Below are 21161 nucleotides of genomic sequence, written 5' to 3'. Positions count from 1 at the left end.
GGTGAACGATAAGCACATTGATCATCTGTCACTGGCCTTGACCTAAATATAACAGGTCGAAGTTTCCTCAGTTTGCGCAGGACAAATTTTAGTTTTGAACTTCAGGCAAAAAAGTGGAATGGTAGCCATGTTTATGGATTGCTAGATCCCATAGTTAACTTCCCCCTGAAAGGTTTCTCTTTGCATGTGTTCTCTAAAACTTAATCGTTTAGAGAATCTTATCAGATCTCTTCTCCAGGCATACTCTATACCATTGCTGTTGGGTTTTCCTGGTTTCAACTTGTTAATGTACTGGATAACCTTTACCATCTACACCCATTCATTTCCTACTTAATGTCTTAGTTTTATGCAGTTGTATACTAGTTCACCTGTGTTAGTCTAAACAGAACTATTACTATATAGCTGGCTATTGCAAATATTTGTTATAGTCAAAATATTGCCTTTACACATGTTCTTGACCTTGGAGTTTCTGGTATTTGACTTAAACATCAGATAGCTTCATGTGTCCATTCACTACTAGCTTCTACTAATTGGCCCTATCTGGTGCCGTCACAAAGTTTGTTCTTTTCTACTTTTTATTCTGTGATTTTCATTCTTGCCTTGGATAAATCAGACGTTTAGATGTTTTTTCATGCACGACCAAACAAGGAGTTAATCCTGTATTTCCTTGTTTGTAATCATATACTATGGTCTTCATAGTATAGATTTGATATTGATATATGAAATATTTCAGTCCATTTCTCTGATTGTGATACTTTTCTTTCAGGTAGAGAAGATTGTTACAATTATGTCCAACCCTCGTCAGTATAAAATTCCAGACTGGTTTCTTAATAGACAGAAAGATATTGTTGATGGAAAATACTCTCAGGTAATTTTAGGGTTTGTCCTGGTTTGGTATAAAATCATTGCAATTTTAATCTTACATGAGAATTAAATCATGGCATTTATATTTGTACCTATCTTTGCAGCTGACATCAAGCAACCTGGACAGCAAGCTCCGTGAAGATCTTGAGAGGCTTAAGAAGATCCGTGCTCATCGTGGCATGCGTCATTACTGGGGGTAAGTCTAATCTCAGTACTCTTTTTAGTGTGTGGCAAACAAATAAACCAGTAAACAGCTTGAAATAAGGATCCCTTGTGTTAGTTTGTAGGTGTTCCACCTTTAGGAAATGCATATCGTCTCGGCATTCCAGAACACAATTGTCTTTTGTTGGTAGTTCTTGCAGGGGCTCTGCATTGTGTTAGCCGTGTTCAGGATTTTCTTGTGTGGTTATTGGTAACAAAATCTGACTAAATTTCTTTCAGAGAGTGGTGCCATATTGCATGAAATTCCACCCATTAGCAGTAGTAGGGACCACAGGAAATATGGCAAGTGCATGATTGGTGTTGGTCTGCCCTGCAATGTTAGTAACATGGGGCACCACTGTGGCGCACGCGAAGTGACTGTCCTTTGTTTAATACTTTGGTTTCCACTAGTAGCGTAGAGGTAAGTAGAACAGCACTGGTGCCAACTGTTAGTTGTTGGTTTGATGTGGCTCACTTTTTCTTTCCGTGCAAACCGTATGTGCCATGGCGGTAGAAACGAGCCTCTTGAAGGGAGTGAGGCCCTCAGGGGGCCATTGTTCTCATGACAGAGATTGGTTTGAATGTGCAGAAATACATTACATCTATTAAATGACCTTTTAGTTTCTTGTTATAGGCCCTGCGATTAAAGGAGGAATTGAGAAAGTAGTTCTGCAGTGCAGTGAAACCTCGATTCTCCGTTTTTGGAGGGACCTGGGGATAAAAACGTACGGTACGGGAAATCGGAAAATCCGGGAACGAATTAAAACTGTCAACAGTTTGACAGTACTTCACAGTAATGAAATATATATATCATTTTATTTGTACAAAAACGCCTGCATTAAATACATTAGTTTAAAAACTTTATATTTTAAATTCAGTTTTTCCGAGAAACTTCGTCACGTTCCCGTGAAAACGTCTTTCAGGCCAGCAACTTTCATCAGTCAAGCTCATCGAAAAATATTCTACTAAATAAGTTATCAGAATTATATTGATATCTAAGACATTTAAAAACACGTCTGAGACTCCAGTTTCATTATTGCTGCAAGGGGAGTGTATCAGAGTTATTGTGCCGATCGGGAAAACATTATAATACAGTCACTTAAAACGTCTAGAATAAATCTAACTGGAACAGGTACAGTTATTTACAGTAATCGTTATCTGACGACAGTCTCATGTAAATTATTGACTTTGTTTTAATAACCTAAAAAAGAACAATGTAACTTATTTATCAGTAAAGGTTTTTGTGCTGTATTACGAACTTACGGCGCGAAATTTAACTTCGAGTTCACCCATGTTTTAGGCCTCGGTACTTTCCATTAATTTTTTTTTTTTTACCGATAAACAGGCGAGAAATGTGGCTTGCATGATAGGCATAATTACTGGTGCAGTTCACATGAACATACCTTTGGTATTATAGTTAGGAAAGATAGCTGAAAACACGTAAATAAGCATAGGTTGTAACTCGTCCAGTCACATAGTCAAGTAAGCTAATCACAACGCACAAATACAAAAATGGTACCAAAATACATTAAATCCCAGAAGATGTAACGAAACACTCTCGCACTCACAAAAATAAAGTGTCACATCGCATACATATAGGTTACGCGCTGCACACACAACACTTAAATTGTCATTTCTTCAGTCACAGAATACAGTAGTCACTTTGTAGTGAAAAAGTCTTTAATCGTCAGTTGTTTTTTGTTTTGTCGTGCCTTAACACGGTACAGTGCTCCCTCAATATTTAAAACGTTCTGTAGTTCGCTGCTGTCTGTGTCATACGCAGTAATATAGTCGCGAATTTTGTCAAAGGCGGCTAATGCTTCTGCAAACGTTGGCAGGGGTTCAATTTCGTCTTCGTCTTCCCCCTCGCTTGCGATCTCATGCACGGCGCTTGCACTGGCTGTGGCAGTAGCATCATCACACAGCTGTTCTATGCTCTTTACACCACAAGTGGCGAGCTCACTATCGACTGTAGCGTACGTCTCGAAGTTAACATCTCTCGTCGCGAGCTTCTCCCAGTCCTCACTGAAAAGTTGTTCTTCGCTGCCGGTGTTGGTGTCGTTCGTGTCTCTGCTTTCGCCAAAGCCACATTTATAAAAACAATTTTGAATGGTGGAGGGCGAAACGTGGAACCATGTTGACACAACAAAGTGGATTGCCTGTAGAATACTGAACTTCGTCTTCACTTCTTTCCTGGCGTCCAACATACACATAGCCCTTTCCACCAGCTGCTTGCGGTAGTACCTTTTAAAACACTTTATCACCCCCGCATCCAGAGGCTGAAGGACACTGGTACAGTTCGGGGGATAGAAAATAACTTTCACATTTCGTAAGAAAGAAAGTTCCTGCGGGTGGGTGGCACAGTTATCTACAAACAAAACTATTTTTCTCGCTTGAGCACCCATAGAAGCATCCAGTCCGTGAAGAAAATCCAAAAAAATGTCCGTGGTCGTCCAAGCCTTACTGTTCGCGTAGTATCACACTGGTAACTTCTTCACGTTCTTAAAGCATCTCGGTTTCGCTGCTTTGCCTATAACAATAGGGATATGTTTGTCTGACCCGTCACTGTTACAGCACAACAAAACAGTTATGCGGTCCTTCGCATTTTTGCCTCCATGACAAGATTCTCCTTTAAGAGCCAGCGTGCGATCCGGTAAACAGTTGAAAAATAGGCCGGTTTCATCCGCGTTATAGATGTTCTTCGGTTCGTATCCTTCAAGCAGCTCTGGGAGATTTTTCCCCCAATCTTCCACAGCCGAACCGTCAATTGCAGCACTCTCGCCGGTGAGCTTTTTATACACCAGCCCGTGACACTCCTTAAACCGGGAAATCCATCCATTCGAAGCAGAAAAATTGTTGATACCCATTCTTGCAGCGATGCTTCGAGCTTTTACGCGCAAAATGTCACCATCCACAGGAATTCTCAACGCCCAAGCTTGCTGATACCAAGAAAAGAGAACTGCTTCCATTTTAGAATATCTCGATTCCTTCCCCGTTTTTCTATTCTTTGCGGAGGATTCACATTTTTTTACTTGTTCACGTATCTCTTGTTTTTTCCGTATTATTGTATTCAGTGTCGAAGCAGGTAAGCCTAAACGTTTCGCGATGTCAACTTTTTTTTCTGTTGGGTTTCTTTCAACTTCCTCTATAATCAGAAGTTTTTCTTGCAGGGTTTTCACATGCTTTACAGGTCGCGCCATTTCAATACTGTACTGTGTAAGCAAACCGAAACTCGACTGCGTAAATTGTTGGTTTTCACCAGCTAGTAACACAGCCAACTGAAGGAAACATTCAACAGAAAGCTCTTAACTAAGCGCAAGTTGGCGGAGGCCTTCATTGTTAGCCTGGTACAGAATGTTCCGTAAGTATGATCGCGCAAGATATCCGACGAAATTAAAATACGCTAGACTCGCAAATTCGATTCCTGCCGTCCATTCTCGAAATCTTGAAAAACGCTTGATCGAGGATTTAGCATTGATGGGACTGAAATTTCTGGACGGTTGGTGCGGGAAATCGTTTCTTCGAGGAACGGATAACGCAGGATTTTTAATACAGGTTTTAAATGGGATGCTCGCGGGACCACGTAATTTGAACGAATATTACCGGAAAACGTAGTTTCGGGGAACGGATAATCAAGGTTTCACTGTAGTTGGTAACAAAATCTCGGGTGGGAATTGCGTCTTAATCTTCGATATCTTGGCCAATGCGCGTGATCCTTGACAGAATCAACGGGTAATGACGCCTGGTTATAACAGTAAATATACTTCTAGGGGCAGGTGGGTTGGTCCCTGGCAAGCATAATGAACATGTCTTTCCTCCAGAATCATTTGTAGGTAAGAATAGCAGCACTGAAACTAACATATGTTACAGTTCTTGCATGGTGGACTCTATATTTCTACCTTGGGTTATAAGAAAGGAACAAACAAGTCAGATGTGGGGGGAGATAAGAAAGGAGCACACAATAGGACGAATGCAATGGTAGATCAGTGTGGAAAGAGGTGGCAAGAGAAATAGAAGAAATTAAATGTGCATACCTGCCAACTTGTACGTTTTGTCCATAAAATTTACGGGAAGACAGTGGTCCATATCCAAGATGGCGGCAAGTGAGATGTTCGAGTAAAGTTGCTCTTGCTACACCCTGCGTAAATAGAAAGTTAAGTTGCAGAAAGTGCCTTCTTCCTTAAAAAGTAAACACCGTGTCTCTGAAGGAAGTAGCTAAGAAGATATCGGCTTTTGAAGATTCCATGAAAGACTTTCAAGATCGCCTAGACTCAGCAGTCAGTGCCGCCAACCCACCGAACGTGCTCCAAGCGCTTGGCGGCGAGTTCCAGGCATTCAGGAAACAGGCCAACGAAGACATCTCTAAACTTAAAGGGGAGTTGAAGGCTCTGGAAAATCGGCTTCAGAAACAAGATGACGTTTTGGATGAGGCCGAACAGTACAGTCGCTGGAACTGCCTTTTATTGCATGGTGTGCCGGAACAGCCGTCCGAGGACGTTTACATGAAAATGCTAGACACACTAAAAAATAAACTCTTAATAGAACTTTCAATTCTGGATGTGGATCGCTGCCACAGGCTGGGCTGCCGTAATCGAACGTCAGCTGAGGTGGTCTCTCATGGAAATCGACCGATCATTATCAAGTTCCTTCGATACCATGATCGTGATCGAGTGTGGCGCGCGAAGCGAGCTTTGAAGGGCAGTGGACTCGTGCTAACTGAGTCTCTCACAAGTGTGAGGAAAAAGCATCCTTAATAAGGCAAGGGATTTATGGGGAATGCAGAAATGCTGGACCCAAGATGGGCGCATTTGTGTCTTACGGGAAGATGGAAGTAAAATTCAAATATGCACGATGGCTCAATTAAAAAGCATTGCAGGGAGTAGGTTGAACATGTGAACTTAGTGAAAGAAATTATGTGTATACTAAGTTTTTATTTGTGTGTGTGTGTGTGTATGTAAGTGTGCTTGTGAAAGTCAGTGGATCTACTCACCAAGCTGCTCGGGTAAGCTCATTTTACTTCTTGTTTAATTGTATGTCTTACTGCTTAGTTTTAAATGTTCGTTGACCAGTACAACGGTAATACCATTGACCTGCATTCCTCTCCACAGCCCTCACCTACCCCTTCTCTTTTGTCCCTACCACCTTCAACAGGACTTGTGTTGCAAGAGCAGCTCAGTAGCCACCCGCGATCGTTACATTGTTGCCACCTAAATGGCCAGTCATTATTAGTTCATATGGAGGAGGTACAGGCTATTTTTGAAGTGAACAATGTACATATTATTGGAATCGATGAAAGCTGGATGCGTACAAACATGCCGTCATCGGCAGCTAACCTTGACAGATACTCAATATTACGCCATGACCGCACTGACAAAATAGGTGGTGGGCTTCTACTTTATTACAGAAATGAACTGAAATGTAAGAAAATTTCCACTTCTGACCCAAGACTTACACTACGACCAGAATTTGTTTGTAGAACTAGACTGCCATAAAAAGATAGTAATAGGGATTGTATACAAGCCACCTAAAATACGACAGACTGATGATTTTGAAGAGGCATTAGCAAATCTTGTTGATGTTGTTGTTTGAGTCATCAGTCCATAGACTGGTTTGATGCAGCTCTCCATGCCACCCTATCCTGTGCTAACCTTTTCATTTCTACGTAACTATTGCATCCTACATCTGCTCTAATCTGTTTGTCATATTCAGACCTTGGTCTACCCCTACCGTTCTTGCCACCTACACTTCCTTCAAAAACCAACTGAACAAGTCCTGGGTGTCTTAAGATGTGTCCTATCATTCTATCTCTTCTTCTCGTCAAATTTAGCCAAATCGATCTCCTCTCACCAATTCGATTCAGTATCTCTTCATTCGTGATTCGATCTATCCATCTCACCTTCAGCATTCTTCTATAACACCACATTTCAAAAGCTTCTATTCTCTTTCTTTCTGAGCTAGTTATCATCCATGTTTCACTTCCATACAATGCCACGCTCCACACAAAAGTCTTCAAAAACATCTTTCTAATTCCGATATCAATGTTTGAAGTGAGCAAATTTCTTTTCTTAAGAAAGCTCTTCCTTGCTTGTGCTAGTCTGCATTTTATGTCCTCCTTACTTCTGCCATCGTTGGTTATTTTACTACCCAAGTAACAATATTCATCTACTTCCTTTAAGACTTCGTTTCCTAATCTAATATTTCCTATATCACCTGCCTTCGTTCGACTGCACTCCATTACTTTTGTTTTGGACTTATTTATTTTCATCTTGTACTCCTTACCTAAGACTTCATCCATACCATTCAGCAACTTCTCGAGATCTTCTGCAGTCTCAGATAAAATAACAATATCATCGGCAAATCTCAAGGTTTTGATTTCTTCTCCTTGGACTGTGATTCCCTTTCCAAATTTCTCTTTGATTTCCTTTACTGCCTGTTCTATGTAAACATTGAAAAGGAGAGGGGACAAACTGCAGCCTTGCCTCACTCCTTTCTGGATTGCTGCTTCTTTTTCAAAGCCCTCGATTCTTATCACTGCAGACTGATTTTTATACAGGTTGTAGATAATTCTTCGTTCTCGGTATCTGATCCCTATCATCTTCAGAATCATAAATAGCCTGGTCCAATCAACATTATCGAATGCCTTTTCTAGATCTACGAATGCCATGTACGTGGGCTTGTCCTTCTTGATTCGATCCTCTAAGATCAGACGTAAAGTCAGGATTGCTTCACGTGTTCCTACATTTCTTCTGAAGCCAAATTGATCTTCCCCCAACTCAGCTTCAACTTGTTTTTCCATTCTTCTGTAAATAATACGTGTTAAAATTTTGCAGGCATGAGATACTAAACTAATAGTGCGGTAGTTTTCACACCTGTCAGCACCGGCTTTCTTGGGAATAGGTATAACAACATTCTGCCGAAAATCGGATGGGACTTCTCCTGTCTCATACATCTTGCACACTAAATGAAATAACCTTACCATGCTGGTTTCTCCTAAGGCAGTCGGTAATTCAGAGGGAATATCATCAATTCCAGGTGCCTTGTTCTTATTTAGGTCACTCACAGCTCTGTCAAACTCTGACCTCAAAATTGGGTCTCCCATTTCATCAGCATCAACAGCCTCTTCATGTTCCAGAACGAAATTATCTACATCGTTACCTTGATACAACTGTTGGATATGCTCCTGCCATCTTTCTGCTTTGTCTTCTTTCCCTAGAAGTGGCTTTCCATCTGAGCTCTTAATATTCATGCACCTAGATTTCCTTTCTCCAAAGGTTTCCTTGATTTTCCTGTATGCAGCATCTACCTTTCCCAGGACCATACAGCCTTCGACATCCTTGCACTTCTCCTTCAGCCATTCTTCCTTAGCTACCTTGCACTTTCTATCCACTTGATTCTTTAATCGCCTGTATTCTTTTCTGCCCTCTTCATTTCTGGCATTCTTGTATTTTCGTCGTTCATCAATCAGGTCTAGTATCTCCTGAGTTATCCACTGATTCTTAGTTGATCTTTTCTTCCTTCCTAACATTTCTTCAGCAGCCCTACTGACTTCATTTTTCATGACTCTCCACTCTTCCTCTACTGTGTTTCTTTCGGCCTTTTCATTTAGTCCTTGTGCAACATGTTCCTTGAAACGATCCATCACACTCTTTTCTTTCAACTTGTCTAGATCCCATCTTTTTGCATTCTTTCCTTTCTTCAATTTCTTCAACTTCAGATGGCATTTCATTACCAACAAGTTGTGGTCAGAGTCCAAGTCTGCTCCTGGGAAAGTTTTGCAATCCAACACCTGGTTTCTGAATCTCTGCCTAATCATAATGAAGTCTATTTGATACCTTCCAGTGTCTCCAGGTCTCGTCCACGTATACAGCCGTCGTTTGTGGTGTTTGAACCAAGTATTGGCGAGGACTAAATTATGGTCAGTGCAGAATTCAACCAGCCGACTTCCTCTTTCGTTCCTTTGTCTCAATCCAAATTCTCCTACTGTGCTACCTTCTCTTCCTTGGCCTACCACTGCGTTCCAGTCTCCCATCACAATTAGATTCTCGTCACCTTTGACATATTGTATTAAATCTTCTATCTCCTCATATATTCTTTCAATTTCTTCATCATCCGCTGAACTAGTAGGCATATAGACCTGCACTATTGTGGTGGGCATTGGTTTGGTGTCTATCTTGGCGACAATAATTCTTTCACTATGCTGGTCGTAGTAGCTTATCCGCTGCCCTATTTTCTTATTCATTATTAAACCAACTCCTGCATTACCCCTGTTTGATTTCGTGTTGATAATTCGGTAGTCGCCTGACCAAAAATCCTGTTCTTCCTGCCAACGTACTTCACTTATACCAACTACATCTAACTTTAGCCTATCCATCTCCCTTTTCAGATTCTCTAACCTACCACAACGATTCAAACTCCTAACATTCCACGCTCCGACTCGCAGAATGTCAGTATCCATCTTCCTGATGATCGCCCCCTCTCGTGTAGTCCCCACCCGGAGATCCGAATGGGGGACTAGTTTACCTCCGGAATATTTTACCCGGGAGGAAGCCATCATCAGTACATCTTTCATACAGAGAGAGCTGCATGTCCTCGGGAGGTGGTTACGGCTGTAGTTTCCCGTTGCTTTCAGCCGTGTAGCAGTATCAACACAGCTAAGCCATGTTGAGTATTATTACAAGGCCGTATCAGTCAATCATCTAGACTGCCGCCCTTGCAACAACCGAAAGGCTGCTACCCCCCTTTCGATGAACCATTCGTTAGTCTGGTCTCTCAACAGATACCCATCCGATATGGTTGCACCTGCGGCTTGGCTATCTGCATCATTGGGACACGCAAGCCTCCCCACCGCGGCAAGGTCACATGGTTTGCAGAGGAGGTCGTGGCAGAGCAAATCTTATCTCGGCATATGATGACATTATAATCCTGGGTGATTTTAACACTGACCTTTTAAAGCAGACTAGTGAAGCGAATAACCTACTGAATTTATTTCTCACCACAAACATGACTGTTCTACCCCTCAACGCTACTAATCACGTTCATTACTCTGACCGCACAAGTCATACCTTAATTGACCTTGTGACAAATCAACCTCAGAAAGTCATTAAACACGGACAGATCCCTGCTCCTGGCATCTCTTCACATGACCTATTGTACATGTGTTACTCTACGCGAATACCTGAGTACAAACCACGCTACATTACAATACGAGACTTACGACATATGGACCGGAATAAACTGCACCACAATGCATATAACTTGCCTTGGGGCAGTATACGTAATTTTCAGAACATAAACTCTAAAGTAAACAAATTCAATTCAATGGTACTGGAAATATTTGATAAGCACGCACCAAAGAAACGGGTAAGAATCACTCACCATTCATCCGGGTGGCTAACGGCCGAGATAAGATCTGCTATGGCCAGTCGTGACAAACTGTACAGACAATACAAACTGACGTATGACACAGATGATTTTGAGCGGTACAAGTTTCTGAGAAATAGAACAAAGCAACTAATTAGGAACTCTAAATATAAATACTTTCAGGAACTGGTGAACACCAACAGCCCGAGACAAAAATGGAGTAAATTACGTACGTTACGTATAGGTAAAACCGTAGAACCTGTACCAAGCATATCACCAGAGGCTTTAAATTATTATTTCGCACGGCCAAGAATAGCCTCTACCTCCTTCCCTAAAAGTTCAGTACCCTTGTTTCAACAGCATTCTGTGCATGAGCAATTCTCTTTTAGAAATATCACTTTGAATGAAGTTAAAGGTGTGATATACTCTCTTACATCTAATGCCACAGGTAATGATGACATTCCTATATCGCTGATTAAAGATATCTTGGGCGCTGTTCTGCCAATACTAACACATATATTTAACTACTGCCTGACAAACGGAGTGTTCCCAGATGTTTGGAAAGATGCACTAATTAGACCCAAACTACTGCCTGACAAACGGAGTGTTCCCAGATGTTTGGAAAGATGCACTAATTAGACCCATCCCGAAGAGCTCCAAGTTAGATTCTCCTTCAGATTATCATCCAGTATCCATCCTACCACCCCTATCCAAGGTACTTGAACACCTAGTTCACACACAAGTTACTGAATACCTTACCAAGCACTCCCTCCTCAATCCCTTCCAATCTGGCTTCAGGAAAGGACATAACACTGCGACAGCTTTACTACGAGTGACAGATGATATTAGACGTGCAATGGACCAACGGGACGTGACTGTACTGACATTGTTAGACCTCAGTAGTGCCTTTGACACTGTCAACCCTCATTCACTACTGCACAAACTTCGAGAACTAAATTTTAATAGTGTGTCGCTTCGTTTCTTTTCCTCTTACCTTGAAAATCGCCGGCAACGTGTGACAGTGGGAAATGACTTCAGGGTGGCAAAGTAAGACCCTCGGTGTCCCTCAGGGGTCGGTCCTGGGACCATTGTTATTTATCATCCAAATTAATGATGTATCGAAAGCTCTTAAATTCTGTAAAGTGCAAGTGTACGCAGATGATGTACAAATTTACTGTCATTCAAAACCGAGTTATATCGATACTGCAATTACTAAAATAAATTCCGACCTAAAACATCTTGGTGACTATGCAAATGATAACAGTTTACTAATAAACCCGAATAAAACTCAAGTTATTATTATTGGTACCAGTAAAAACCTATATTCCCTTAAGCAACGGGACATCTCTCCAATAATTTTAAACAATAAAATCATACCCTACTCTACTTCAGTGACTAACTTAGGAATTATGACTGAGACCCTAAATTGGACTCGACAGGTGATAAGCACATGTAATAAAGTACACAAATGCTTATATCCTCTGAAGCGATTCTGCAATGCATTCTCGGTTATACTTAAAGTACAACTAATTCACTCTCTTATACTACCTATACTTGACTATTGTGACACTGTGTTGACTAAAATTACCTGCGATAGTAACAAGAAACTCGACCGGAGCCTCAATAGCTGCGTAAGATATATATTTAATCTGCGATATGATGCTCACATATCACCATATTATAAGGAACTGTCGTGGCTTCGAGTGCACCAGCGCCGTGAATTTCACATGTTATCACTTCTGCACAAAATACTTTCCACTAATACTCCCAACTATCTTTCTTCACCTTTTTCTTACCTCTCTTCATATCATGACCCCAATACGAGATCTGGCTCCTCTCTTACCATACCTGTAAACCGCACTGCTGCTTACAACCGCTCCTTTATAATCTCTGCGTCCAGGGCATGGAATTTGCTACCTGCGAACATTAGGGACAATCCCTCTCATCGCAAGTTTAAAGTGGCGTGCCGCGAGTATTTGTTGAGTAGATCCTGCTGACTTGCTGGATAATTGTTGAGTGAATGAAAGAATGAATGGGATGAATGAACGGATTATTGCAGTGTATTTTACTTTGTGTATTTTAAAATTAAGGATTCTTTTGTTATTTTTAATATTATTACTATTGTTTTTGCTTTTAATATTATTTGTTTTATTTGTATTTGTAAGTATTGTATAAGTTATGCACATGTATACTCGTCCAGTGGTTAAGTGTAAGAGAGGGCCTTGAGCCCTAACTTCGCCACCAATAAAGGCATTATCTATCTGTCTATTCAGTCTCAGTTAAAAGCACATTAACACACTGTTTATTAACATCGCATTAAAAATTTAACAGTATGTTAAGATTCTTTCGTTTATCAAGTAACGCGATGTTAACTCTCACAGAAGTCGTGATGAGTGAGAATCTAGAAGACAGTAGCAGAACCATGCAGTTTGTGAGCGCGCTTCGGTGTGCTTTTGTTTGAATACAGCTGTAAACCAAGGCGTGTGAATTCAACATTTATTAGAATTGTCTTTACCGTTAATTTTCTGGTGCTCTGTAGACCAATATTTTAAAAAACGCCGAGAAGAGAATGCGTGTTCAAATTTCTCTTCTTTTGGATATTATTTCCCCAAATGTTCTCTCTAGGACCTTTTTTAATAGATGCATTGCCCTGCCGTTTTAACAGACCGCCCAGCTAACATAACCTGGTTAAGTGTTTTAGTTTCATAACACAAATACATATTTGAGTCAAAGGGTGTTCCAAATTGAAATGTAAATACTGCATAACTGTTTATTGAAATGTAAATCGGCATTATTGTCAGCACAATTGCATCAATTACATTAGAGTTCAAATGTTCAGGTTGACTCACACAGTATCGTCTGCGAGCAGTGTCCATATATTGGCATGCGAGCACTAGATTCCTAATGACACTCCACAGCAACCGAGCGGTAAGTCCTGGTGTTAAATGATCATGAACGAGCAGCCGAACACAAGAAGTTCGAAATAATCTTATGTCTTGTTCATGATAACACTAAAATAGTTCAGTCTTTCAGTTAATGTTCACAATATTTTTAATGCTCTGAGGGGGAATAAACTGAAATTTGATCATATTAATTTTTTACGTAGTATTTCTCGCCCGGCTGTTCATTCCTGCCACGCGGCTGGCGAAAATTTCTGGAGAGAGCCCTGTATACTTAATTGCAGAAAGTAAGCAAATTAATAGATTTGTGCTCTAAAGCTAACAGTGACACTTGGCAAAAAATTTGTAGTAATTTCAATGTACATACTGACATTAGCAAACGTACAAACAACTGTATGAAAATCACCTCTTCTGTTTCTAGCTCTTTCTGGAAAAGACCTATCATATTCCAAATACTGTATTCAAGATACAGAAGTTCTACATATTTTGAGCTAACAGAGATCTTAACTGCTTGAATTTGGTCAGTTAACTGAGTGTTTAATAGGATGTTAGTCTTAACCAATGTTGATTAAATGCCATTTTAATTAAGCTCACTGTTAAATTACTATAACATGCAGTTAAATGTTAACTGAGGTTAAATAAACCGGGTCAGTATATTTTACGCAAAAACTATAATATTTTACGTACCAAGATCTTCTTTCTGAAATTTGCACAAGAGCAAGTTTCTGCTTTCCGCTGATATGTGCTCTGTAACCAGCGAATATTTGATACATCGCTCTGATGTACATTCATCCGATCGTTACTGTCTTCGACTGGGAATATGGGATGCGTCCTGAATCCCAGTTGATCTATATTAATTTGTAGAGACTGACTCTTGGATAACCGTACGCTCGTTCTTTGCATTGATTCATTCGATAATATTTACCGTCCTGGATAAAAAATAGTTTATTCTTCACCAAGAATTACAAAGCTTAGGTTATGTTGTAGTTACGAAAAAGATGTGAATTATGTTCGTCGCTTAATTTGCTCATATTTATTGTTGCGTATTGCAAAGCTGAGGTTATGTAATTGTGGAGCAACATGAATTGTGTCTATTGCTTATTTTGGCTTATGATTATTGTTTTAGGTAATCATAAGTAAATCTACGGGGGGGGGGACATTGGGTGTGTAGGGAAATTGAGTTTCCCATGTATAATAAAATCGAGAAAGGGTGACAAATTTGCATTTTGTACTGTGGACTCTTGTGATATTAACACATTGCGGCAAAACGACCTGACTGAATCATGTCAAGTGTGTTCAACATGTTGGTAATTTAAAATCTATGGAAGAAAACCAGAAAAACCAGGAGATAATGTTTACAAAGTAATAAAGGCAGTGTTTGTTTACTTCTTTTTTAGTGGAACTCAACATTCCATTGAGTGCAGCTGATCATGCAGAAGCTTTGTTCAGAAAGATGTTTCCTATGTCAGAAATCGCAAACAAAAAAAGTTATGGTTGCACAAAAATGTGCGTCCTAAACGAAATGGCATGTACTGCAACACAGGACATTGTTACGTGTTTACAGAATAGTCTTATTTTCTTTGTCGACAGATGGAGGCAGTGATACAGATTCCAAGTTGTGTTGCATAGTGGTTACTTTTTATGGTGCTGCTTCGGAATTCCACTTTTGTGATGAGTTCTACAACTCTTTCAATACAATATATATAGTAAATCTTGGGACTGGTTTCAGCCACTTAGTAGCCATCTTCAGCCAAATAAAAGTTAAGCAGATGTGATAACTAAAACATGTATACCCAATGAAGACAATGTTGCAGGAATAATTATAACAGTAAAATACATATAACAAAATTATGGTTATGATTTTCTTGTCGTAATATGATGGCTTTAAGTTGACGTAGGACCTCAGACAAAGAAGTAAATCTCTAAAGTCTGCTGTAGAAAAGCACTGACTTGCTGGAGGTAGCAGGCAGGCCCTGTAAACATGTTTATCTTGACAGATCTACAGTCTTGATGTGGGATAACTGTAGGACAAGAAGAAAGCCAGATAAGTAAAACGGGAGGAACAAAAGATTAATGATCGTGGTGAAAGAGCAGGGGCACAGGACAAACACGAAAGGAGATAAGGATCCCAGTGGGATAATATAAGTACGTAAATATGTTTTATAAATCTGTAAAGAAGTAAGTTTTGTAATAGATAACAAGGACTGTTACGACAGTAGAAAGAAATAGGAACATTGATTGGCAGTGTGAGGAAACAGATGATTACAGAATTCAAACCCTAACTCGCCATGTGAAGACTACAGAATTCCAAGTTTGTGATAAGTGTTGTACACCAAATTTTCTTGTGTTGTGAAGTATTACAAAATTTCCTGATGAGTCGTGATGCATTAATGGATCAGGAATTTGTAAAGTTCGTGGTAGATGGTGGTCCAGAAACAATTTTCCACACTGTCTAGCAATGTTACAAACCATCTTTCACTTCTACCTACAGCCTTAGCAGTCCCTTTCACACCTGTGGTGACCTTTTGTCTGTAAGGATTTGTAAAACGTTTTTGGCAGGGCAGTCTACAATTCTTGACATTAGGTCGACAGATACAGCTGATAGGTCAAATTATACAGCAGGGGTGAAGAGCTTGACACTAGATATTCTACTACAGATACTGTGAGTGGAGTTCTATAGCATTGAATCTGCTTGAAGTTGTACATGTAAATAGATTATAATACAGAACTCCCAACTATCCAAGAGTAATTTGGGCATTGGTATGAAATGGATATTCAGAAATATGGATAATTTTGTTAGAACTGAACATCAGTCTAGCAACATGTTATTGTATTGTGATACTGCAGTAGGCTACTATTTAACAACGCAGCTGGGATCTATTTTGGTCACAAATATGAGCGAGAGAGATGAAAGTAATACCCTTATGAATGTTTCTACTCACCGAAAACCACATGGCCATGGCGATTTTCCCTCTCAGTGCACTTTGTTTTGTTTCTGAAGGTAGCCTAGCGCTCGCACAACTAGCTGCGTAGTTGGTTTGTGATTGCACAAGCGTGTGTATAATCACGTTCTGAAGTATAACCATGGTGTGTAGGGACAATATAAATGATGCAAGTGATGCAAATTTACAAAGCACAGTTTTACGGCAGCTTGAAAATTATCTTGGCCAGGCGTATACAGTCTATATGGACAATTATTACGAATAGCATTGGACTTGCAAAACAATTATGGGAACAGAACACTGGCGTATGTGGAACAATACGGTCGAATAGGGGTGTACCAAAAGATCTAAAGGAACACCAGGCAATTCTCAAACGGGGTAAAAAGTGAACCCGACATACAAGTACAGTCACCTCTCTCCGAAATCTCAGCTCCATCTACGTCATCAGCTCCAAGTCAACGTCCTGCAATTTTGCTGCCAAAAAGGGCACCGGCCAAGGATCCATCATTTAGGTTAGATGCGAAGAGAAGAGAGTATATTCTCATACCACCATCAAATATAGACAAGTTCCCCTGAAGAAAATGCAAAGTGTGCTTCTAAAATAAAATTATTAGTGAAACACACTATTTTTTGGATGTTTAGTGTTCCCATTCACCCAGGAAAGTTGACATTAACTACCACACCCTACAGAGATACTAGAGGACTTCATTAAGGTATGTGGAAAATTTTGTTTCCATATCTTGTTCAGTTTAGAACTTATTGTGAAAAGAATCCGTTGTTGTTTGCTCTGCCACTAACAGCTGGAATAGCTGGGCCAGCCCTTTAAATAGCTGCTCAGATGATGGGCGTGAATGTGTTAAATGTATTTCAACAAAAGTTCCTAATACCTGAGCACACAAGTATACTTCGTAGTACTTCAATTGCATCATCTCCTAAAACCTGGAATTACCGAGCTCGATAGCTGCAGTCGCTTAAGTGCGGCCAGTATCCAGTATTCAGGAGATAGTAGGTTCAAATCCCACTGTTGGCAGCCCTGCAAATGGTTTTCCATGGTTTCCCATTTTCACACCAGGCAAATGCTGGGGCTGTACCTTAATTAAGGCCACGGCCGCTTCCTTCCCACTCCTAGCCCTTTCCTGTCCCATCGTCGCCGTAAGACCTATCTGTGTCGGTGCAACGTAAAACAACTAGCAAAAAAAACCTGGAATTCATGAAAATTGTTCTAGATATTAGACATTTGGATAATTGGAATTCTGCTGTATTATAACTGCAGCTAATAGTACATAATAAAAGAATATTGTAACTAGTAACAGTATTATTTATTTCATTATGTATAAATTCAGAGAAGGCCTGTACTAAAATATGTTCATGTTCAACAATACATTGATTTATCTGTATAGGACATTTTCTTAAATTTCTGACGTGGCTGTGGAAGAATAAAATAAGGTGGTACTAGAACCTCCATTTATGGAGGTTTCTTGCAAGATACCAGATTGTCACTTGAAATTGCATAAGTAATGACGATCAGCTTTGTTTTTGTGTGAAATTTTCTTGTAAAGTGGCTTTCTTAAATTGAGGTGACTGGAGATTGATTTGAGTATGTCAGCCTTATTCTGCACAGTAAACGGCTTGCTGAACTGATACCGTGTTCTTCAAGCTGGTAGCCTGTGCCAAAGTAATTGCACAATAGTTTGAATTTGTCTGATTTATTCAGCCAAATAATCAGCTAACCTGCAACAATTCAGTATTTGCCATTATTACTTTGCATCTTATTTGTTCCTGAATTGATCTGTTGCATTTGTTTTTTAAAATCTTATCCTACTGAGCTTCTTGTATTCCATTGGAAAACTAATAAATCCACAATGTATGAGTGCTTTATTATTTACTATGTACCACTATGTTTGAACTTCAATTGCTAATGTATTAAACTTACTGTACGTTAAAAATAATTGCCCTGGGCTTGCATACAGCAATTTTTCCAATTTTGGAAGCCATCACTGAAACCCTCTAACTTAAATGTGATAAGTACCTCCTGTTATTTTGCTTGGATCTCTTCATTAGTATCAAAATTCCACCCTTTCAACTGGAATTTCATTTTAAGGAAGAGAAGGGGTGGGTTAGTGCTGAACTGTGAGTAGGTTTTAAATCCCATTCATGATGAGCGATGTCTGTGCAGATGGATTGTTCTGATGCAGTAACCCTTCAACCTATCAGGTCAATTTCTCCCTTCCCTCAGATGGTTTCAAAACATCTTAGTAAAACTTTTGTGATCAATTCAGTAGTCTTGCACGACGACAGTTGATCCGAATGTAATCTTAAAGATTCCCGGCCTTCTTTGAATGCTTAAGCCACTAAAATATTCGTGCCTGACTTTAAGTTTGGCTATTAAAAGCTTCCGTTGGTATTCATTGGGTTTCAGCCACATTTCTATTGAGCCTGGAGCTAAGTTAATGGAGATTTTTTGCTCCTTATCAGCCATTTTTAAATTTTGCACTACAAGAATGCAGTGTAAAGCACTGAGATTAACACATGCACTTACGAGAACACCAACAGCAGAAACATACACAAAGAGACAAATTGGTACTGCTACTTGCTCATGTGGAATGCTTAAATTCTCCGAAATTCTAGGTAGCACCTTATAACTGAGTAAATTAAAATTTGTTACAGTTTACATGCATTTCCGCTCTTAAATTATATTCTCTGTGCTAACATTTTCTCTGCAAGTTATATTTTTAAATAGTTTATACTTGGAATATTTTATATTGCTCAGAAGGTAATTAAGAAAACTTCTGCCAGATATGCATTGTTACTAAGAGAAGTCCGTTATATCAGTCAGCAGTATGTGTTATTTATGTCCACTCGAATGATGGATTGTGAAAAAGAATACCCTAGTGGAGGAGGAAATGGAATATATTGCTGAAGAATGTATTACATTCAGTCAACATCTTAATGGATAGACATAATTGTAAGAGCATATGATTAATCTGTGTCTGCTACAGGTAAATAAAAATAATAGTGTCAAGCTTCCCACTTTTCGATGGAAACTTAATTACTTAGTATATGATGCTAAAAATATTCCTTTCTTGAGTTATTCAAGAAAACAGTTTACTAAAGAGCCACCTTTCAAGGAAGTATACTGTGCTTACATCATTTTAAATGTCACTGAACAGTAGTTGCTATGAGAGAGTACTGCCATTTTTGTTAATAATGACCAAGGGTAAAGAATTGCCAGCATGTAAAAGAACTCCTGTGGGACTAAATCCCGGCACTTCACCGTCTCTGAAAACTGTAAAAGTTGATAGTGGGGCATAAAGCAATTAGCATTATTATCCTTTGGTAAACATTGAGGAGGGGGAGAGATTCAGAGACCGAATCTGGTTGATAAGCCTCGTTCGCCGACCCATCGCTTGAGATGGAACCATGAGGGATATATATGTAATGAAAGTATTGGAAATTGAAAGGGAGCTAATCAGTAAATAATCAGTGCCTTTCCTGCCCTTCTCAAGTTGCCCAAATCAAATTTCCATCCTTTGTCTCACTCCCTCTTCCCATCTTGTCCTGCTTACCCTGTGTATATTTTTCTCTCCTAGTTCTTTCTTTTATTGTCTTTGATTAACAAGCATATTATTTGTAAGTAATGATGCATGATTTCCTGGTTGTGTACAGTTGTTTTTCATACTTTGGTATCTTTTTATTCTCAGCTTGAGAGTACGTGGTCAACACACCAAGACAACTGGCCGAAGAGGTAGAACTGTTGGTGTGTCGAAGAAGAAGTAACCGCATTTGTTTCTACCAAATGCTGAAAATTTATTTAAGCTGTTTCATTTTCTTTGAAATAAAAACTTTCTGTGATTAAAGTGTTTTTATATCAAATAGCAACATCTCATTAACCACATATGCGATAACCAAGAGATGAATAGTTTGGTGGGTTGTAAGTGATCATGACTACACTTTGCCCCATATCATCGACCTGCTTTCTGTAAGCTTAACTATTGTCCTGGCTGCATGAATCTGTACTCATGGCAGTTCCTGCAAAACCCATAACGTGAATCTTTTGTGTCCCCACCATTACTGCCCTGCACAATCGGGCAACATTTTACGATTGTTTCATAATTAGTCAACATTCACCCAGTTCTTCCCACCCTCATGCCCTTAGAGATTCCTAGGTTGGACATCAACTAGTGTGCAGGTCTTGGAAAGCACCTGCCTTAATAATCACTCATTTTCATTTCCTTCTCTTGCCTATTCCTTACCTCACAATACCATCTACTTGTCAACAACCCCTCCCGATCTACCGTTAACTGACAAAGGCTGCAGCCAAAAAATTTTTTTTATCCAGTACACAACTCTTAAGTGTGTACTTTATCAATGCATGGTTATGTGGTAAATTGCTGTTTTCTATATGAAGTAATACAGCAGTATGATTTCAACCTCCACCCAATAGTCGTTTGTGGATTTGACTGAGAATGCTGTAGAAGAAGAGGAGCTCTAGCAGATATTCGATATGTTTATATATTGCATATAACTTAATTGTATGTGGGCCAATTGTTCAGTGCGTATTTGTTATATACCCATATTTTGTGCCTTCCAGTTACTAATTTTCACCCATGAAAGTTTGCAACTTTGTGTCTACTATACTGGGAGTCAACGCAAGACCTAAGCGGTCCCTTTGATGTTAGCCAGACTTCTAGTCAGTGAAGAAGCATCCTCAGCGGTAAATAGTTCCTATGTTTGTTGCCTGTTGCTGCAGTCAGGAGTTCCCCTCAGTTTGCTTAGATGTTCTGCTGAACTGACTTGACCGATTAAAAATTCTTGCCCTGTCGAAGTCTGGAAAACATTTCACAGGTTGTATCTTATTCAGGTTCGTTACCAACTCTTAATATTTCATACGTAG

General features: G+C 39.6%; 1 protein-coding gene across 1 annotated transcript in view; it reads left to right on the top strand.

Moving 5' to 3' along the window:
* The window catches only part of RpS18 (ribosomal protein S18), a 32198-nt gene extending 12074 nt beyond the window's left edge, over positions 1-20124 (top strand). The window contains exons 3-5 of the mRNA XM_067146560.2: positions 767-868; positions 969-1060; positions 19969-20124. Of these exons, the coding sequence (XP_067002661.1) occupies positions 767-868; positions 969-1060; positions 19969-20044 (270 nt within the window). The 3' untranslated portion in view covers positions 20045-20124. The remainder of the gene's footprint in view (positions 1-766; positions 869-968; positions 1061-19968) is intronic.
* The last annotated feature ends 1037 nt before the right edge of the window (positions 20125-21161 follow it).

The sequence above is a fragment of the Anabrus simplex genome, chromosome 4 (assembly GCF_040414725.1).
Source record: "Anabrus simplex isolate iqAnaSimp1 chromosome 4, ASM4041472v1, whole genome shotgun sequence".
Lineage (NCBI taxonomy): Eukaryota > Metazoa > Arthropoda > Insecta > Orthoptera > Tettigoniidae > Anabrus > Anabrus simplex.
The sequence above is the reverse complement of the archived record's forward strand: the minus strand, read 5'-3'. Positions and strand labels throughout refer to the sequence as shown.